Genomic DNA, 20,639 nt, shown 5'->3' on the forward strand with positions numbered 1-20,639 from the left:
CTCTGTGCTGACAGCTCAGAGCCTGGAGCCTGCTTCGGATTCTGTGTCTCCCTCTTTCTCTGCCCCTCCCCTGCTCACACTCTGTCTCTCAAACATAAATAAACATTAAAAAAAAAAAAAGAGCCGAACACTTCTGTTTCACAGAGGCAAAAGCATAGGGATGGTAAGTTGTCCCTCGGTAGCATTGCTCAGGACCAGTGTGAAGGAGCCTCAGTGCGGGCCCTCCTCATGCAGTCGGACCACCGTTTCAGGTTCACTGCCGTGGCTCCCTCCAGCCCTGCCATCGGCTCCCAGGCTGCACCTGCGACGCTATCGTTCCCCTCTGCCTCCAAGCCAGCTGCTTCCGGACCTCTCAGCCACCCCACGCCCCTCTCGGCATCCAGCTCCGTGTCGTCAAAGTCCTCGGTCTCTCCCTCGGCATCAGGTATGATTTTAAGGAAATCAGCCCTGAATTCTTAACATTTGCCTGTTTCACTTGTTAGGAATCCTAGCTCACGTAGTCAGACTGGATTATTTTTTCTTGCTTCCTGTATCTCACGCTAATGTGCTGTGACGCCCGTACTCCGGGGAGGATTGCAGTGGCCTCGACGCTGCCACGCTCGGCCCTCTGACATTTCTCATGGAGCCAAGTGTACTTGGCGATTCAGAGGCGGCGTCTCGTTGCGTGGCATCTGTCCTCCCGTGCAGCCTGCCCGACACAAAGGGCAGTTACGGAACAATTTGTGGAGTTGGCGTGAAAGAGGAAAAGCCTGTGGTGGCTGTGAAGCTTATCGCCCCTGATGACTGTCTTTGGGTTTTCATACCCATCCCTACTGTAAGCACGTTTACTGAGCGCAGGTTGTAAGTGGTGATAGTTACCATAACCAAGTTGAATCCGAGTGCGTGGTAAAACTCCATGAACAGACGTGCCTGGCCTTTCTTTTTTTCTTTCATCCTGCAGAAAGGTTGCATAAATTGTGTAATGAAAACTGGGCCCTTCGCCAAGGCAACGCTTGGTAACATTTTGCACCATTTGCTTTGTGTCTTTATTTTTTAACATGTATTTTTTTCCTAAGACGTTGGAGAGTTCTTCGCAGGCCCTTCACCCCTAAACACGTTAAGCGTGTATCTCTCAAATACAAGGGTACCTGGTACATTAGCACACTCAGGAAATTGAACAATAATCTGATCGGTAGCCCACATTGACCTTTCCGCGGTTGTCCCAATAGTGTTCTTTAGGGCTTTTTTCTCTCCATTCAAGGAGATTTTCTGTTTTAGTTTTTTCTCTTTAGTGTTAGTGTTACACGTTTCTTTGTCCTGTTCCTCTTTCTTAGCATTGATGTTCGTGAAGAGGTCAGGCCAATAGTTAGGGAGCTGGCCCTCAATTTGGACCTGATTGTTTCTATAGGACAAGATTCCAATTCAACATTTGGGGTGGTAATACCACATAGGTGATGTGTATTGCATTGCACGATCTCATTTTGTCCTGACATGAGTAATGTTTCCTTGCTTATGTAGTTAGGATGGTGTTTGCCAGGTGTGAGTTATTTTCACCAATGCCAGAGATAATACCTAGCCAGACGTGTTTGGGTAGCCATTTGGTGTTTGAGTGTCAGGAATAATGTTATCTTGGTAACATCCTGAGCAGGCATTGAGCCGTGAATTCGTGAAATCCTCTCCCTTACCTACTCTAAAGGAGAGAAGTCTGCTTTATGGAGTTTATCAGAATCCCCTCATTCCAGGACTTTCCCTCAAATTCTGAAAGACAGACCTAGAAAGTTCAGGAGACTTGCCTTAGTCTTTTCACATCTGTTTTCAGTGTAGGAGAGACGATTTGAACCATGATGAGCGTCCACAGTCTCCTTTTGCACTGCTCACCACCCACATCTCGCTGCCCTTCCATTGCCATTATTTTATTTTAATTTTATTTTATTTTATTTTATATTTTATTTTATAAATTTTATTTATTTTTAAATTAAATTAAGTTTAATTTTAATTTTACTTTATTTTTAAGTAGGCTCCACACACAATGTGGGGTTTGAACTCACCACCCCAAGATCAAGAGTCACGTGCTCCACCCGATGGAGGCAGCCAGGTGCCCCCTGCTATTATTTAATTCTTAAAGTTTGGAGGGTCCTAGGTTATTGGATCGCAACCTCAGTAGCATGCTAGACTCACTGGGGATCTCTTCCCTGACAGTTCAATCAGGCTCTCTGGAGGTGAGGTTTAGGTGTGAGTTTTTGGTGTGTTTATTTTTTAAATGCTCCCTAGGGGAGTCTAAAGTGAAGCAGAGCAAGGCTTGTTCTAGAAGCTTCCAGGAGCTTCCTCGAGGGTCCTGAAGACCCTACGAGTTCTTACAAGGTGATGGGATTATTTAAACTTTGTTCCTCATTCTCAGAGTTGCAGCAGGTGCCTCTGGGGAGTAAGGATGGGCCAAATGGCCAGCCTCCTGGGCCTGCACAAAATGCACATGCCTACTTTCAGAGACATTCCAGTTTTATCTGCTTTATAAAAGAGTTTCGTGTCTGAAAATGTAATACGTGTTTTTTAGTTATCTTGGAACAGGCTAATAAAAACTGTGGACATCATTCTTAGTAACAGAAATCATAGGAGGGCCAGGGGCACTGGGAAGCTTTTTTTTTTTTTTTTCTTTTTGATTTGAGTGAAGGACACATACGCTGAGAGAAAGAATGGGAAGAAATGCTGTTTTCACGGCCTTCTTATTCCAGCAGGGCGGTCTGCTCAGGGCAGCCCGGGCCCAGCGTCCTCAATGGTACAGAAGTCACCCAGGATAACCCCTCCAGTGGCAAAGTCAGGCTCTCCCCAGGTATGTTGAAACTCAACTTACAATGCCGTGTTTGTTCATGCGAACAGTCGTATGTGTTTATTATAAAATGGGTGTTCGTGTTTTAGAATCCATATCTTTGAAATAGTACTCGGGACTACGTGACGGGAAATACTAGAACATGAGCCTTGAACATTTGTAATGTGTGCGCATAAAAGCCATTTATCTCAGCCCCAGAGCCTTAACATTGTCTGCTCTTCTGGTTCCTGAGCTTGTCCCTGCTGTGCTGGTCACTTTGTTGTATTCTCCTTATGTCTGAAAGGACTGTAGCACCTGATTGATTGATTGATTGATTGATTGATTGATTGATTTTCTCATTTCCAAAGTAACCGACTAATCTATCCAGGGTCCTCTGTTTCTGTGCCTTTCCATAAGATTTTGGTTTATTTTACTTTTTTATTAACACATAATACACATAGGGGGAAAAATACACCCGTACACCAGCTGAATTCACCTTGGCAGCCAATCCCCGAATGAAGAGATGGAACATTACCAGAATGCCAGAATTCTCCCTCATGTATGCCCTTCTACTCATTCTCCTGGCCCAAGGGAGCTCCCTGCTATGACTTCTAACAGCATAGCTTAGTTTGGCCTATTCATACCTTCTCTGAAATGGGTTCACACAGTATTCTTTCTTTTCTTTTCTTTGTCTTTCTTTCTTTCTTTCTTTCTTTCTTTCTTTCTTTCTTTCTTTCTTTCTTTCTTTCAACACAGCGTGTATTCTTGTGTTTGGCTCAACATAATGTTGAGTTGGTTTTACAAACATAATGTTTGTGAAATTGATCCATATTGTTGTGACTGTATGGAATTCATCGGGTGGCTATGCTACAAGTCTTTATTCTACCCTTGACACATCTGAAGAGCTTCCGGGTTTAAGTCATTGCGAATAGCATTGCTGTGACCATGGTAGTTGATGTCTTTGGGTGAACATACGTATGCATTTCTGTTGGGCATACACCTAGGAATGGAATTGCTGGGCCATAGAATATACATAGATTTCTCTTTAGTAAATTCCCACCGCGAGTATATAGCGGTTCAGCTGGTCCATATCCTCACTAGTCTTTGTATTTTTCATTTTTTTATTGTTGTACTTTATGATTTTAATTTTTTCCTGATGACCTCTAAAATTGAGCCTTCTTTCCATATGGTTTTGGCCAGTTGAATATCTTCTTTTATGGGGTGTATGTCTTAGTGATTTGTAAGAGTTCCTTGTCAGGTACACATGCACATACATGCACACATAATGCAGATACTTTCTCACTCTGAATTGTCTTCATTCTGTTTGTGGTTTCTTTTGATGACTTAATATAGTTCTTGGTACAGTTCAGTATATCAACTTTTGTTTTATGATGAGTGCTCTTTGTGTTCTATTTTAGAAATCATTTCTGGTTCCAAGGTCCAAAAGCTTCTTTCCTATGTTGTTGTTGCTTTTTAAAAATTTGTTTTTTAACGTTTATTTTTGAGAGAAAGAGACAGACTATAAGCAGGGGAGGGGCAGAGAGAGGGAGACACAGAATCGGAAGCAGGCTCCAGGCTCCAGTCTGTCAGCACAGAGCCCGACGTGGGGCTCAGAGTCACGAGCGGTGAGATCATGACCTAAGCTGAAGTTGGACGCTCAACCGACTGAGCCACCCAGGCGCCCCATGCTTTCCTATGTTTTTCTAAAAGCTTTGTTATTTTACTTTTCATATTTAGATTTATAATTTGTCACCTCAGTTTATTTCTATGGTTTGACTTAAAGAGAATTTTAGGTCACTTTCCCCACTTGATTATTTGCATGCCCTCAGGACCGGAGTCATGGTTTTTGCTTCTTTTTCCCAATCAGCCCCAATCCTGCCCACGGCATGCACCCATACAGGTATACAGTAAACGCCCAGGTGACGGGTCTAGTGTTAGGCATAGTGCATGGCACATGGTATTTATTAGATAAATGTTTGCTGTTTTAATGGTTGCTCACGCAGTCTAAAAATTCTCTGTTAATTATTGCAGATATCAAATAATCTAGAAGCCGTCTCTATAATGTCTTCTAACATCCGTACGGCAGAATCCTTGATTTCTGCCTCCCCGACAACCATTCCAGGTCGTTTGCTCAAGCTCCAAACCGAGAAGTCATTCTAGATTTCTCTATTGAACAGAACCTCCCCCTAGTCCTTACTAGTGGAAGGACTTGTCATCTGTGCTCTGGTGGGGTGTGTGTGTGATGTAAATCCACATCTCTGTTGCTCCTGCTAATGTCATCTTTCAGGCCATTGTCCTCTCTTGCGTCGTTACCCTCCTGACTGCTCTCCCTACTTCTTCTCCCTCTCACTGATATATCTGTGCTCGATTTAACAGCAGGAGGGATCTTTTAAAATCGTAAAGCAAAGAATAAACTCTCCTGGGACTCTAAGAAGCTTCCCAGCGCACTTAGAAAAACATCCAAACTCCTTGCTTTAGTTGTACACGACCCACCCCTGCCCTCTCCACCTTCCTCCCTGACATCACTGTGCCCACATTTACTTTCTGCCCCCAGCATGCCACACGTGTTTCGTGCCTCGAGTTCTTTGTGCTTGCCCTTCTCGCTGCCTGGCAGGTGCTTCCCCCAGAACTTCCCGTAGCTGTCTGCTCTACCTCAGGGTTCAGTTCAGAGACTGTGCTCCGTGAGGGCGTTCTGGGCCATCTCCCCTCCAGAAGCACCCCCTTTCTCTTTTGCCATGTCACTGTCCCCAGCTGAAGTGTTTACTTCTTACCTGTCTTGGCCCAGGAGACGTTAAGTTCCACGAGAGTAGGGCCCTCCTCCGTCTTGTTCACCCCTCTCTCCACTGTCTAGAACGTGCCTTACACCAAGTAGGTACCCGGTCGGCACGGGTTCGAAAGAACAAGCGAGGGAGCGGTGACTGTATCACGAGGGCGCAGGCACCGAAGCAGCAGCGGCTTCAAGAATCAGTACGTGTGGTGGGGGTGCACCTGTCAACCTTTCGCCTTCCGTTTCAGGCAAAATCACTTCAGCCTCCTGTTACGGAAAAGCAGGGCCATCCGTGGAAAGAGTCAGATCCTGTGATGGCTGGAATCGGGGAGGAGGTAAAGTCGATCCTGCAGATTTTTCCCAGCCGTAGCTCTGGCAGTGAGACGGGAGCGGCTCTGAGCGCAGACCCCGCACGAGCCTTTTGTTCCGGCGTCCGGCCGTGGTGCTCCAAGGGGGCCGCGCTTGCCAGGGCGCAGGGGCAGTGACGGTGCTGCCGTGCCGTTCGGACTGAGCGGGGGCTTCCTCTTCCGTGGCTTCTGCAGATCGCACACTTTCAGAAGGAGTTGGGAGAGCTGAAAGCCCGCACTTCCAAAGCTTGTTTCCAAGTGGGCACTTCGGAGGAGATGAAGATTCTGCGAACGGAATCCGACGACCTGCATACTTTCCTTCTGGAGATTAAAGAGACCACAGAGGTCTGTGCCTGCTGATGCACTTGTAAAAGTTGCTCTCCTAGCACTCCATGGGTGTATGTCCTTCATTCTGCGAGGACCACTGGTGGTGGCTTTTAGAAGGACGAGTAGTTTGCCTAGGAGTGCCAAAGTTCAGATCCTACCTTCAGCACTTCATTATGTGACTTTGGGCAAGTTAACGTAGCTATGCCAGGTTTTAGACTGAGAAAATGGAATAATAGTAGTAGTTTCTGCCCTGTTGACACCTACAGGGCATTCCAGAAAGATCCGTTATGGTTGCTAGTTCAGGTATATTTGAAAATTTCCCATATTTTGTAGTAAGTTGTTGGGTTATAACAAAGAGTTAGGTTGAGGGGCATGTCCGGTATAAAGACATCAAGTGTTGGCTGTTACTAATATTTCCCGTGTTACTACTATTCCTGGTTACCATGTGCCGGCAGTGTGTTACCTTGCTGAGTTCTCAAACCGCCCTGTTCGGTAGGTGCCACTTGCTCTGTCTCTCTTGCAAGCCAAGAGGCTGACGGGTAGCGAGGTGAAATAACTTGCCCAAAGCCACGCAGTTTCCACATGCCAGTCCCGGAGCGTCTGCCTCCAGGGCCCTGCCCTTGACGTGTTTCGAAAGAGGAGAGCTCTGCAGGGAGTCAGCAGTGATTATCTTCAGGGAGTAGGACTGTAGGTGCTGTCAATAGTTTTTCTCCTTCTCTGAATTTCTGGCCAATAGACTGTGTGGGGTTTTTAATGAGGAAAAAGATAAATTTTTAAAAAGCGAGCATTGGTATTTTTCTTTCCGTGCAGTGAATTTCTTCTTTGCGTGACTGTTAACTGTTCACACCTGGGTGTCATGGTAACCGAGAACCACCACCTTCCGTGATCCGGGCAGAAAGGTCTGTTTCTTAGAAATGGCACAATTTTTTTTGTATTAAAACATCCTTGTACCTTTTCTAGTCTCTTCATGGAGATATAAGTACCCTGAAAACAACCTTACTTGAGGGCTTTGCTGGCGTTGAAGAAGCCAGAGAGCAAAATGAGAGAAATTGTGACTCTGGATATGTACACTTGCTCTATAAGAGACCCCTGGATCCCAAGAGCGAAGCAAAGCTCCAGGTAAGAGGATCCAGCCGAGGTGAGCTTCATAAAACAAACTCTGCCAGTCCGTCTCCTTTATGAGGTCCTGATTTGGAAGACTGCCCCCATGAAGTTGTTAACTTCCTGCGAATCATTTACCTACTTTGCATAGATTTCCTTAGCTGTGACAAAGAAAACCACACTTTTCCATTTAATTTTTTTAGGATGAAAACAAACAATTCTTTTTTTTTTTTTTTTTTTTTTTTTTTTAATCTTTATTTACCTTTGAGAGAGAGAGAGTGCAAGTAGGGGAAGAACAGAGAGAGGGAGGGAGACACAGAACCCAAAGCAGGCTCCAGCCTCTGAGCTGTCAGCACAGAGACCGACGCGGGGCTCAAACCCACGGACCGCGAGATCGTGACCCGAGCCAAAGTCGGACGCCCAAACAAACTGAGCCACCCGGATGCCCCACAAACAGAATTCTTTATTAAACTTTATGCTTGGGGGAAAGCGTACCGTTGGGAAAAATGTATTTATAGATCAGATAACAAGCGTTCATGTAGCAACTCCTCATTGAGTGCTAATACTCTGCTGGGTGTTTTTTGCACATTATTTCTGGACTTCAAAACCTGCTGCTCTGCAAGGTGAGCGTTGTTGATCCCAGTATGCAGATAAGGAAGTTGGGTCCCCTGGGTTGAGTTTGCCCATGGTGATGTTGTTAGTTCGAGTGGAACCTGATGGAAAGCTCCACTTGCTGGGGCCCTTTCCCGTACACCGGACTTCAGCAAGGTTACTTCTCTCATCCGTTCATAATTATTCTTACTCTCTGTTGCAGCGAAATCTGGTTTTTGTTTTCATCTTCCAATTTACTGAAAATTGTTGTGTCTCCAGCCTTAGCGGGGTCACCTCCTGCCTCCTCGCGTTTGCCCAGGGTCCCGGTAGGGAAGGGTGCACGGGTGGCCGCTCCGGTCTTCCTCACCTAGGATGTGAGGTCTGTGACGGGGCTGAATCCCCTCCTGCCTCAGAGGGTTGGAGGCTGTGGACTCTACTCTGTCTGCCATTTCTGTCCCACGCCTGGTAAACTGACTATAGTAGGAAATGAGCGAAATGGTTCTGTCCTGGAGAGGCCGAAGGACCCCTGCTGTGTCACTCAGTCCTTGTATCACTGGAGGACCGTGGATGTTTACCGTCTCAGAGAACGCAGACTCCCTGCCTGCCCCTCCTCAGATTACCCCCTCCGTGTTGCATCCAGATACGCTTGCTTGTCACGTGCGTTTTCACCTCTTGCCCTGTGTCCAAACTGGAAGAAAAGCATGCAGCTCTGGGGGGACATTCAAAAGGAGATGCTTTTCTCTTTTCACAGTACTAAGCAGATAATAATAGCACTTATCCAGTATATGCCATGTACGGAAGGGGAGAAGGAAACAGATACTGGAACTGCCCGAGTGTCCCCACGAATAAATGCTGGACCCTGAGTGTGGCTCAGAGCCTGCGCTCTTAACCGCTGTGCCGTGCCATGCCGTCCCGGTGGTTGGGTGCGTGGCAGTGGAAAAGGGAACGTATAAATATGACGTGGGACGTGTTGCTATGGCATTGCAGATGAGGGAGCCGCTAAGCCACAGAAACGAAGTATCTGTGACAGGCCTTGAAAGAGAAGCTCGCTTTTCCGGGAGACAGAGTGGGAGGGCGCTTGGAAGAAACAATGTTAGTGAGCTCACAGAGGCACAGTCACCCTTGTGCTCAGAGAAGAAGGCCTCCCTGCCGCCCTCGAGCAGGGAGTTGCAACTTATATTTGTTGCTCGGGTCACTGCTACTTCTCCCTGGGATCAGCCTGGCTCTTTTTATTTTTTTTATTTTTATTTTTTTTTTTTAACGTTTATTTATTTTTTTGAGACAGAGAGAGACAGAGCACGAACGGGGGAGGGTCAGAGAGAGGGAGACACAGAATCCGAAGCAGGCTCCAGCCCCTGAGCTGTCAGCACAGAGCCCGACGCGGGGCTCGAACCCACACACCACGAGATCATGACCTGAGCCGAAGTCGGCCACTTAACCGACTGAGCCACCCAGGCGCCCCAGCCTGGCTCTTTGTAAATGACATTTGCTCTCTTTCAGTTGGGGCATATACCCTTACCCCAGAGTAATTTTTAAAATGAAACACGGTACGAACTTTGTACAGATGTAAAAAGATGACTCCCGGTGTATCGCATGTTGCCTGCCTTTGTGTATGTGCTTAATGGAATGCATTATCTTCATTTTACTTTTTATTTTCGAGAATGTGGTTGTATAGCCATGAAGGTTAACTCTGCATTGAAACTTAAAGGAAACTACTGCAGGCCTAAGATGAATAGATGTGAAGCTTAGTGATGGTCAATTCCGTTTCTATTGCTGATACTCCCCTTTGAGAAGAGGGGAGTTTTTCTACGGGTCCTGTGCTGTGAACAGACAGGTTCAGAATTACCTGCGGCGCTCTTGTAGGATAGTTTTGTCTGTGTTACAGTTAATTTCACGGGCGGGAGAGCAAAACCTACACGGGTGCGCCGTCTGAGCAGCAGCGTGCAGTGGAAAATTCCCGGAGCATGTTGAGTTACTCTGTAGGAGCTGACAAATGAGAGAATGAGCCACAGCATTTTCCCTGGAGCCCTAGACCGGCACGCCCGATCTCTTTCCCGTTGCTTTGTGCCGCCTCTCTGTCACGGTTAAAAAGGTTGAGTTCCGTTGTTCATTTTAATCACGCCGTTCGAATGATTCGATTAAAGCCTGCTGTATTTCCTTTGTTCCTTCTGGTTCTTAGTGGAAAAACCTTGCAAAATTATTTTGATTGTTTTGGTGCACCTCCCTCCAGGCTCCTGGAAAACAGAGTCATTTGCTTTCTCATTTTTTTTTTTTTCCTTGTAGGAAATCCGGCGCCTCCATCAGTATGTGAAATTTGCCGTCCAAGATGTGAATGACGTGCTGGACTTGGAATGGGATCGGCATCTGGAACAAAAGAGAAAACAAAAGTGAGCAAGGTCCCTCATCCACCCTGGGTGGCAGGAGATACTGCCGTAGGCTTTTTGAAAGATGGTTTAGGAACATGGGTCCAAAACCCTACAGGTGTTTATTTTTTGTGACCCAGTCACCGTATTTCTAGAAACTTGTTCTACAGAAATAATAGCAGCTCTCACAACCATCAACATAGAGGAGTTTGTGTCGCGGCACAATTTATGATAGCGAGAGATTGGACGTGACCTAGTATCTACAAGTTAGAGGAGCCACCCCGTGAGTCCGCTCACAGAATTCTGTGTGACCGCTGCGTAGCATGTTGTCAGAAAATCATTAAATACGCGTTGTGTGTGACATGAAATATATGAAATAATCGCATAATGATAATTGTTAGATCCGATATAGAAAATATGGAGAAGGAGAAGACAAAAATCATACTGGATGATCTCAGTTTGGAGGTCTCAGTGTGGAAAAAAGGCTAGAAATCTGTCACCATATTCGTTTACAGCTGCGAATGGGGTTAAGGGGAACTTTTCTGCTTTTCTGTATATTCCAAATCTTGTTGAGGAAGCATTCCTAATTAGTGTGGACGACTTACAAGGAAGGAAGGGAAGAAAGGCACAGGAGAACTTTGTCCTACCCTGGTCTTCTGTCCCCGGATGTTTGGCTGTATGCCCTCTGTTTTCCCTAAGGAACAGAAAGCAGTACATTGTGAGAACAGTGAAGTGCCCACAGGAAAGCCGAGAAACAGATCGGCCCTCAAAATGCTCGCGTTTTGAAACACCTACACTTGATTAGTGTGATTAGCCCTGTAAGGAAACAAACCGGGAAATGATCTGTTTACTTGTTTATGAAGCTGTGGGATCACAGAACTTGTAAGTGGGGCAACCTGGGTGTGATGTCAGGGGCAGGGCTCGAATGTGCTTAAAATTCAGTAAACAGAATTTAATACATTGCATCGTACAGTGTGGAGGAAGGTTTTGTACCTGACCCGCGTGCCTCCGTTTGGAGCACAGATCAGGGAAGGTAGAGGTGAGCATTGATGCTCCGGATGCCGGTCAGGGGGAGGGTTCCGTGGCCTCTGGCCTGGAGCACTTGTCCCCTGGGCAGTGGGGCCCCATTTGAGGTTTCACACTCCCTGCCCTGGTTCTGAATTCACGTTCAAGCGCATGGGAGAGAATGGCTTGACCCGACAGCAGGAACATTCTGTTCTGAATCTTGTTGGATTTCTCTTTGCTAATTAAGAAGTTGGCTTTTGTAAAAGTGCATGATGGTAACGGAGAAACCAGACTCTCTTCTCCTTTATGACAACCCTATGGATTTTCTCCTTCACCTGCCTTTTTTTTTCTTTTTTAAAACTTCCCTTTCTGCAGAGTTGAAGTTCTTAAATCTGTATAGTTTTTCGGTGCATCTCTGTTTTTAAGCCCTTCTAAATATTACCTTGTACCCTACTGAAATGCCTTTTTAGAAATTTATGTTGAACTGCCTTGTCACCGGAAAGAAAGGGACTGTTGTTCCTTTCTGGTTTGAGCTCTTTGAGGTGGGCTATCCCCTTGCTGCTACACTGCGTGCTTAATCCCAGTGTTTCTTGATAGCACGCTGGAGACATGACCTCCCCATAGACCTCCAGTGGACCCCGGGCTTTGTTTGTTAGTATAATTTACACACAAAAAACCACACAAACCCTGAGTGTGTAGCTGAACGTGCTCCTCCTCGCCCTCACTTTTGACTCTGCCTCCCACCCTTGTCGAGAACCTCCGTGAGGTTTTGTCTGGTTACGCTGTCCTTTGCTGCAGGCCTGGCCTGCTCACCCCCAGCCGCTTGTTCCTCTTTCTGTATCATCTTTGTACGGATTTCATCCTCTTTTTGTGTTCTGGTAATTCCCCGACGCTGCTTGTCTCCTGGATGTTCTCCATTTTATACTTTCACTGTTACAGTCTTGGTACTTGGACCATTCACGCTGAATTCCTTCCTCTTTGCCGTCACCAGGCGCTTGCTGGTCCCGGAGCGAGAGACGCTGTTCAACACCCTTGCCAACAACCGGGAAATCATCAACCAGCAGAGGAAGAGGTTGAACCAACTGGTGGACAGTCTCCAGCAGCTCCGTCTCTATAACCAGACCTCCCAGTGGAGCCTCCCCTCGGATGTTAGCTCCCAGAGCAGCCCTCACAGGTGTGCAGGAAAACAGGCCCGGCAGTGCCACTGGCACTCGATGGATGTGGGTGAAGGAACGGGCAACTGCTCGGGAGTCAGGTGCAAAAGTTGTAGTTCGATGTGGGTTTGAAAGTGACTCTGCTGTCACCTGTGGGATCCTGGTCAGGTTCCTCGCCCTCTCTGATCCTAAAAAAATGGAGGTAACAATACCTCCGTCAGAGGATTATCAGAGTGAAATTAAGTGTGCCTGATGAAACAGGTGCCAATAGATGACGGCAGATTCTACAGAAATAGTGTTGTTCTTTTGAAAATCAGCTGGTAGAGGGGCACCTGGGTGGCTCAATCCATTAAGTGCCCGACTTCAGCTCGGGTCATCATCTCACGTTTCGTGGGTTTGAGTCCCACATCGGACTCTCTGCTGTCTGTGCAGAGTCTGCTTTGGATCCTCTGTCCCCACCCCCACCCCCGCCCCCCGTCTGCCCCTCACCTGCTTGCGCGCGCGCACACACACACTCTCTCTTTCTCTCTCTGTCAAAAATAAACATTTTTTAAAAAAGAAAATTAACTGGCAGAATTAGGTTGACAAACTTTTCTAGAAACTCAAGACTTGTCACTTAGAGTAGAAACTTTCAGACCCGACAGTTAGACAGTTTTCCCCTGAAGTTCCTAGGGGGATTTTGTGGTTGTGCCTTTAGGCCAGATGCGCTTTGTGCTGAAGCACTGTTGGTGCTGTGTTTGCTGGTTGGGGGAAGGTTGGAATCTGTCTCCTTTTGGATTGACTACACTGATGGCTCAGATCTCCTGTTTCTATATTAGGGATGCTCTCATCTCTGGCATTTATATTCGGGGAGATTTCTCAGGTCGTAGTCGGTTTGTAGGTAACCCTGTCCTCTTTTCAGTTTTGACAGTGACCTCGAAAGTCTCCGCAATGCCTTGTTGAAAACCAGCATAGAATCCCACACCAAGCCCTTGCCCAGAGTGCCGGGTAAACGCCTTCTCCGTCTTCACCTGTCTGTTCTCTTCTGTTGACACCTTAAAAAACCAAGTCTTAAGTACTTAACGGTTCTTGAATTTCTTGCAGCCAAACTGTCCCCCGTGAAACAAGCACAACTGAGAAACTTCTTGGCCAAGAGGAAGACGCCCCCAGTGAGATCCACCGCTCCAGGTAAAGGTCCTGAATTTTTTAGCCTAAAACACGCAGTACCTGGTATGGAAGTAGGATGGGGGTCTGTGTGTCTGTGTTTTCCTTTAGTTCTTCATAGGAAATAGAGAACATGTCCCCAGAATCTGTTGTCCATCTGAATATCGGAGTACGGAGCAGCTTATCCATACAGGACACGGCAGTTGGAGGTCGTCGTTTTGGCTTTGACGCCGTATTCTGCAGTCCTTAGGTTATGTGGCGGTCATTCCCAAGGGTTCGGAGGAGACTGAGCTGGCTCTAGGGATCCAAGTCTCCGCTTTGTATGGAGATGTTTTACTTTTCTGTTTTGTGTGGGGTTTTAGTAGAATTGCATTTGGGGGAGAGAAAATCGCTTAAATAAAGAAACTACTGGTGAGGGAATGACAGTGAAACACACTTGGCTGGAAAGAAGCTTTGTGACTTACGAAACACTATTTTTTTCCCTTAACTTATCTAGATTTATTGTCTCCATTTTCTTCTTTCAAAAATATTGTCATGTGTAATTTCATACATAATTTTGCTTTGCTTTAGTGCCCATATCTGCTTTTTTCTTTGAAATTCTGTTTTGAGTTGAAATTTTTTACACCAACAGATGCTCTTTGGTAATTAAAATAGAAGAAAGAAATTTAGGGGCTCCTGGGTGGCTCAGTTGGTTAAACGTCCGACCTTGGCTCAGGTCATCATCTCACGGTTTGTGACTTTGAGCCCTGGATCGGGCTCTCAGCCCAGAGCCCGTTCTCGATCCTCTGTCTACCCCACCCGCCATCTGCCCCTCCCCCTCTTGCACACTCTCTCTCAAAAATAATTTTTTTTTTAAAAAAAAAGGAAATTTAATCTTTACCATGATTTGTTAATTTTTCGCTAATCATATAATGTTGAATTAGGTAAAAAGAGACCAGAGAATTCTTAGTAGCTTTTTTTTTAAATCTAAAGAATACCTTGAGGACTCTGTGCTAAGAGAGAGAAGCCAGTCACAAAAAGACAAATACCGTATAATTCTGCTTATACAAGGTCCTTAGAGGATTTCATTCTTTTTTATGTTTCTACACACACACACACACGCAGCACGCACGCACCTCACGTCGTCTTAGTCCATTCACCTGTCAATGGACACTTGGACTTTTTCTGGAATTTGGCTATTACAAATAACGCTGCAGTAAACGTAAGAGCGCATGCCTCTGAATTACTGTTTTTCTTTGGGTAAATATTCAGTAGTGCAATTCCTGGGTTGTAGGGTAGTTCTATTTTTAATTTTTTGAGGAACCTCCATACTGTTTTCCACAGTGGGTGCACCAATTTGCATTCCCACCAACAGCGCACAAGGGTTCCTTTTTCTCCACATCCTCAGCAACCCTCGTTTCTTGTGTTTTTGATTTTTAGCCATTCTGACAGGTGTGAGGTGATACCCCATTGTAGTGTTGATTTGTGTTTTCCTTATGATGAGTGATGTTGAGCATCTGTTCATGTGTCTGTGGGCCATCCGTGTGACTTCTTTGGAAAAATGTTCATGTCTTCTGCCCATTTTTTAATTGGATTATTTGGGGTTTTTTGGTGTCAACTTGTAGAAGTTCTTGGATTTTGGATACTAATCCTTTACCAGATACGTTTGCAAATATCTTCTTCCGTCCCGTAGGTCGTCTTTTAGTTTTGTTGGCGAAACTTTTAGTTTTGATGTAGTCCCAGTAGTTTATTTTTGCTTTTGTTTCCCTTCCCTCAGGAAACCTGTGTAGAAAGATGTTGCTATGGCCGATGTCAAAGAAATTGCTTTCTGTGCTCTCTTCTAGGATTGTTAATGGCTTTGGGTCTCACATTTAGGTCCTTGATCTATTTTGAGTTTATTATTGTTTTTAATTTTATTCATTTGTGAGAGAGAGCACGTGTGTGTACACACATGAGCAGGGGAGGGGCAGAGAGAGAGGGAGAGAGAATCCCACGCAGGCTCCACGCTGTCAGCACAGTGCCCAACATGGGGTTCAAGTCCACAGAGCGTGACCGGAGATCATGACCTGAGCCGAAATCAAGAGTCAGACGCTCAAACAACTGAGCCACCTGGGCTCCCTTTTTTTGAGTTTATTTTTGTGTGTAGTATAATAAAATAGTTTATTTTAAAATAGTTCAGCTTTCCCACCACCATTTGTTGAAGAGACTGTCTTTTTACCATTGTGTATTCTTTTCTCCTTTGTCAAAGGTTAAGCATATAATTGTGGGGTTATTTCTGGGTTTTCTATTCTGTTCCAGTGGTCTGTGTGATCTATTTTAATGTGCTAGTACCATACTGTTTTTTGGATTTTTGTTTTGTTCTGGGTTTTTTTTGGGTTTTTTTTTTTTTGTTTTTTTTTTGTTTTTTTTTTTTTTACCATACTGCTTTGATTACTTTAGCTTTGTAATATAACTTGAAGTCTGGAATTGTGATGCCTCCAGTTTTGTTCTTCTTTTCCAAGATTGCTTTGGCTGTTTGGGGTCTTTTGTGGATCCATACAAAGTTTAGGATTGTTTGTTCTAGTTCTGTGAAAAATGCTGTTGGTGTTTTGATAGGGAGTGCGTTAAATGTATAGATTGTTTTGGGTAGTATCGCCATTTTGGCGTTATTTGTTCCTCCAGTCCATGAGCATGGAACGTCTTTCTGTTTCTTTGTGTTCTTTCCAATTTCTTTCGTCAGTATTTTGTAATTTTTAGAGTACAGGTCTTTCTATTGTTTTTAATGAACTATTTGAAAATAAGTTGCAGACAGGACTCGTTACTCCTAAATTAGCCAGCATGTGTCCTTTAAAAGCAAGATATTCTCTTACACAGTAATACAGTGGTCAGGGGTAGAAAATTTAACATTCACAGAACACTGTTACCAATATGCAGTCCATACTCACAGTTTGCCAGCTGTCCCTCTTTGGGCCTTCATGGCAACTCTTTTTTTTTTTAAATCAAGGATCCGGTTTAGGGCTGGACATTGCGTGAAGTTGTCATTCTCTTTAATCTCCTTAACTTGGCTTTTGTTGTGAGCTTTACTACGTGGAGCCTGTCTCCCCAGACACTGTCGTTTGGTTTTGCCTGGTTTTTGAGGGTTTTGCCTGCCGTCTCCGTCCATTCATTTATTCTCTGGATGGGTTTCTCTTGTTGCACAGCAGGTTTGTAAGAGTCCTCAGTTGTCACGGGAGGCTGTGATTGGTTTTGTGGCTGTTTATGTGGTATTTGGCTGTATAAATGTGCTGCATCTGTTCATCCATTCTGCTCTTAGTGGGCATTTAGTGTTTGCGGTTTTTAGCTGATGGAATAGAATGTTGTTCTGAACATCTTTGTGCATGTCCTTGGGGCACATACGTCCTCCTCTTACTTGGCCACATGGCTAGGAATGGAAGTGGTTTGTACTCTGTCCGCACGCTCGGCTTCGGTAGATTCTTCTGTGCAGTTTTCCAAAGTGGTTGTACCAGCTTATTTTACTCTTACCATCAAGGTAAAACTATTTCAGTTTTCTGCATCTTTGCCAAGCTTAATATTGTCAGTTTTTTTTCCTTTGAAACTCTGGTGTAACCCTTTTACGTGTTACTAAACATTTAGTTAATTGTTGACTTTCGGGAAGTGTGTGACGCCATCTTTGCTCATTTACCTATTGGGTGATCTGTCTTACTGATTTGTAAAACTTTTTATTCATTCTGGATACCAGCCCTTTGTGGTTATATGGGTTGTGGGGACTCCCTCTGTTACTTGTTTCCCTCTCGGTGATGTCTTTTGGCAAAAACAGAAGCGCTTAGTTTTAAAATAGACTTACCAGCCTTTTCTTGGGCAGTTGGTGCTTTCCATGTTCTGTTTGAGAAATCCTTCTGTAGGAGGGGGTAACAAGAGTATGCACACACTTTTCTCATTGTTTGGAAATGTTAACGTTTTGCGTTGCAGATTTAGATTTACCACCTACCTGGAATTGGTTTTCTTCTGAACGATGGTATTGAGGTATAATTTACATAAGATTCATCTTCTATAAGCATAGAGTTTGAGAATTTTTATTAAACTTACGTAATCGTATCGCTGTCACCACATTCCAGTTTGGGAACACCTGCACCCCTCGGGAAGTGTTCTCATGCTTCTTTGTGGTCGTTCCTCCTCTGCCCCCAGCAGCCACTGATGTCTTTTCCTTCTGTGTGGATCTTCCTTTTTTGGAAATTGCATATAAATGGGATCACATCTAGTTTTTCTGTTTGGTTTCTTTCACTTCGTGTGGTTTTGAGGTTCCCCCGTGACGCATACATACATAAGTAGTTCATTCCTCTTCGTTGCTGAATAGTTGTCCATTGTGTGGAGGTACCATGTTTGTTTATACTGTCTGGAATTGATTTGTGCCTGAGACATACGTGTTTTGTATTTAGATAGCTGATCATCCCAATAATATTTATTGAAAGGACTCCTTTCCTCACTGCTTTGTGGCCACCTTTGTTATAAATCAGTTATCCTTGTGTGCAGGTCTGTTGGTCTCATACACTGGTTAGAAACCACTGCTACTACGTTGCCTTAATTAACTCCTACTAAAATAAAGCCTCAGTACTGTTCTTTTTCTAAATTCTGAAGCTGTGCTGTCTAATACAGTAGGCTGTTTAAATTAAATTAATAAAAATTAAAGGTAAAAATTCAGTCACGCAAACCCAGTAGCCACATTTCAAGCGCTCAGTAGGTGCATGTGACTAGTGTTTATTGTGATGGGAAACATAGATGGAGTAATGCTATCATCACAGAAAGCTCTACAGTCTAGGACAGGGGTTGGCAAACTTTTTTTCTTAAAGGTCTAGGTAGTAAAGGGGCACCTGGCTGGCTCAGTCGGTGAAGCATCCGACTTCGGCTCAGGTCCTGATCTCACGGTCTGTGAGTTTGAGCCCCCCGTTGGGCTCTGTGCTGACAGCTCGGAGCCTGGAGCCTGCTTCAGATTCTGTGTCTCCCTCTCTCTCTGCCCCTCCCCTGCTCACGCTGGGTCTCTCTCTCTCTCTCTCTCTCTCTCTCTCTCTCTCTCTCTCTCAAAAATAAACAAATGTAAAAAATATATGTATATACACATATGTATATATATGTATATAGTAGGCTTGCTGGCCCCATGATTTCTGTTGTACCTGATTCAACTCTGCCCTTGTGATGAGAAAGCAGCTATACACAGTATACAAACGAATGGGCTTGTCTGTGTTTCGATAAAACTTTATTTATAAAAACAGGTAGCTGCCTCATGGTCTTAGTTTGCTGACCTGTGATCTAGAATGCTTTGGCTCTTGCTTTCCATTTCCATATTAATATTGGAATTGTCTTGCTAAATTCTGTATCCCTCAACTCTAGAAGAAAAGTTGAGATTTTGATTAGGATTGCATAAAATCTCTAGACTGACTTGAGAGAATTGATGTTTGTACAGTGTTGATCTTTCAGTTCCTAAACATGGTGTGTGTTTAGTGGGGTCTTTAATTTCTCAGTGTTTTCTTCGTGACAGACATACACATCTTTTATTGGATTTATTCATAGAGTTTCATATTTTTGATGTTCTTATAATGGTGGGTTTTTTTCATTAAGTTTCATTTTATGTTTTATGTTAGATGTGATAATAGAAATATATTGGATTTTTTTATGTTTGATTTTGTATCCAGCAGCCTAGCTAAACTCATTTATTCAAATAATGTCTGTGGCTATTTCTTGGACTTTCTATGGGAATAGTTATAGTCTCCATAGATACACTTTTGTTTCTACTTTCTTGTTCCTTTATTTTTTCTTTCCTTATTTCATTGGCTAGGGCGGTCAGTGCAGAGTCCATTAAAGTGGTGAGTGGGCATCCTTGTCTTGAGCTCAAAGGGGACACTTTCTGCATGTTCCCCATGAGATGGGACGTTTGCATCTACCGATAATGATTTCGGTCTTTCTTTTTTTCTCTTAACATGGCATTCTGCCTTTTCTAATCTGAGTTGGAGTTTAAGCAGAAAAAGATTCTTTAGGTTTCAGTGGGCCCCTTTTCTCATGCCAGGAGGTAGCTGCATCCTTGAGCCCAGCAGGGAGCGGCTCACATCAGCTATGAGGATAGCACCGCTGGGAGACTGGGCCTTCCAGCCTCCTGGCCTCTGCGAGTGAGCATAGCCCTTGTATGTCTCATCCAGTGGCTCTCTCTCCATCCAAGGTCAGCGAATGGCCTCCCGATGATGAAGGAGGAAACTGCGAGGTCTCCCGGGTTATATCAGACCTTGGGAGTTACGTAGTAATGTCAGTCTCTCTGTATCCAGTTCTTGAAGGCAGTGGATGTGAATCGTCTTTTGTTGCTATTACCTCTCAGGAACCAAGATTTTAGAGAACTCTTTTAGAGCACGGTGGCCCTGAGAAAATGTGAGGTTTGTATTCGTTTTCTGCACACGCTGTTACACGGATTTGGTGGCTGAAAGCACCACCTTTAGTGGCTGAAAGCATCACAGATGTGTGGGGCAGAAGTCCAGGCGCAGAGGGGCTCAACTGTGTCCTTTCCTCGGGGCTCCTGGGCGGAAGTCAAGATGGTGGCTGGGCTGGGCTCTTGCCTCGAGGTTCTGGGGAAGAGTCTGCTTCTAAGCTCATTCCACTTGCTGGCAGAATTCAGTTCCTTGCGGCTGTAGGCCCGAGGTCCGTGTTTCTTTGCCATGTGCTCCCAGCCCCTTCATCTGCAAGCCAGCGAGAGCACGGTCTTCTTATGCCTCGGCTCTCTGACTTCCTCTGCCTTTAAATGCTCGTGAGATTTTACATTGGACTCACCTGGATGATCCAGGCTAGCCTTCCTATTTTAAGACCCACTGATGAGTAACCTTAATTATGTCTGCAGCATCCCTTTGCCGTCTGACGAAGCATAACCTTATGGGTGTGGAACCAGGGGCAGAGGTCATGGGGTCACAGTTCTGCCTCACACAGGGTTCAGTCTTATGTGATATTGTTTAGAACGTGGTCAAGTCTTTTATTTATTTTGAGAGAGACAGAGACGGCACAGTGGGGGAGAGAGGGAGAGAGAGAATCCCAGGCGGGCTCCACGCTGCCACCACAGAGCCCGATGCC

The 20,639-nt window shown here is 44.9% G+C and overlaps 1 protein-coding gene across 5 annotated transcripts in view; it reads left to right on the forward strand.

Annotated features, from left to right (window-relative positions):
* The window catches only part of NUP214 (nucleoporin 214), a 95,711-nt gene that overhangs the window by 20,749 nt on the left and 54,323 nt on the right, over positions 1–20,639 (forward strand). For 4 of the 5 annotated variants that reach the window (XM_045468589.1, XM_045468586.1, XM_045468590.1 and 1 more), the window contains exons 13-21: positions 252–424; positions 2,709–2,806; positions 5,798–5,884; positions 6,092–6,241; positions 7,184–7,342; positions 10,199–10,302; positions 12,275–12,457; positions 13,339–13,424; positions 13,521–13,604. In XM_045468589.1, the coding sequence (XP_045324545.1) occupies positions 252–424; positions 2,709–2,806; positions 5,798–5,884; positions 6,092–6,241; positions 7,184–7,342; positions 10,199–10,302; positions 12,275–12,457; positions 13,339–13,424; positions 13,521–13,604 (1,124 nt within the window). The remainder of the gene's footprint in view (positions 1–251; positions 425–2,708; positions 2,807–5,797; positions 5,885–6,091; positions 6,242–7,183; positions 7,343–10,198; positions 10,303–12,274; positions 12,458–13,338; positions 13,425–13,520; positions 13,605–20,639) is intronic. The other variant, XM_045468588.1, reaches the window with a different exon arrangement.

The sequence above is a fragment of the Leopardus geoffroyi genome, chromosome D4 (assembly GCF_018350155.1).
Source record: "Leopardus geoffroyi isolate Oge1 chromosome D4, O.geoffroyi_Oge1_pat1.0, whole genome shotgun sequence".
NCBI classification, from domain to species: Eukaryota; Metazoa; Chordata; class Mammalia; order Carnivora; family Felidae; genus Leopardus; species Leopardus geoffroyi.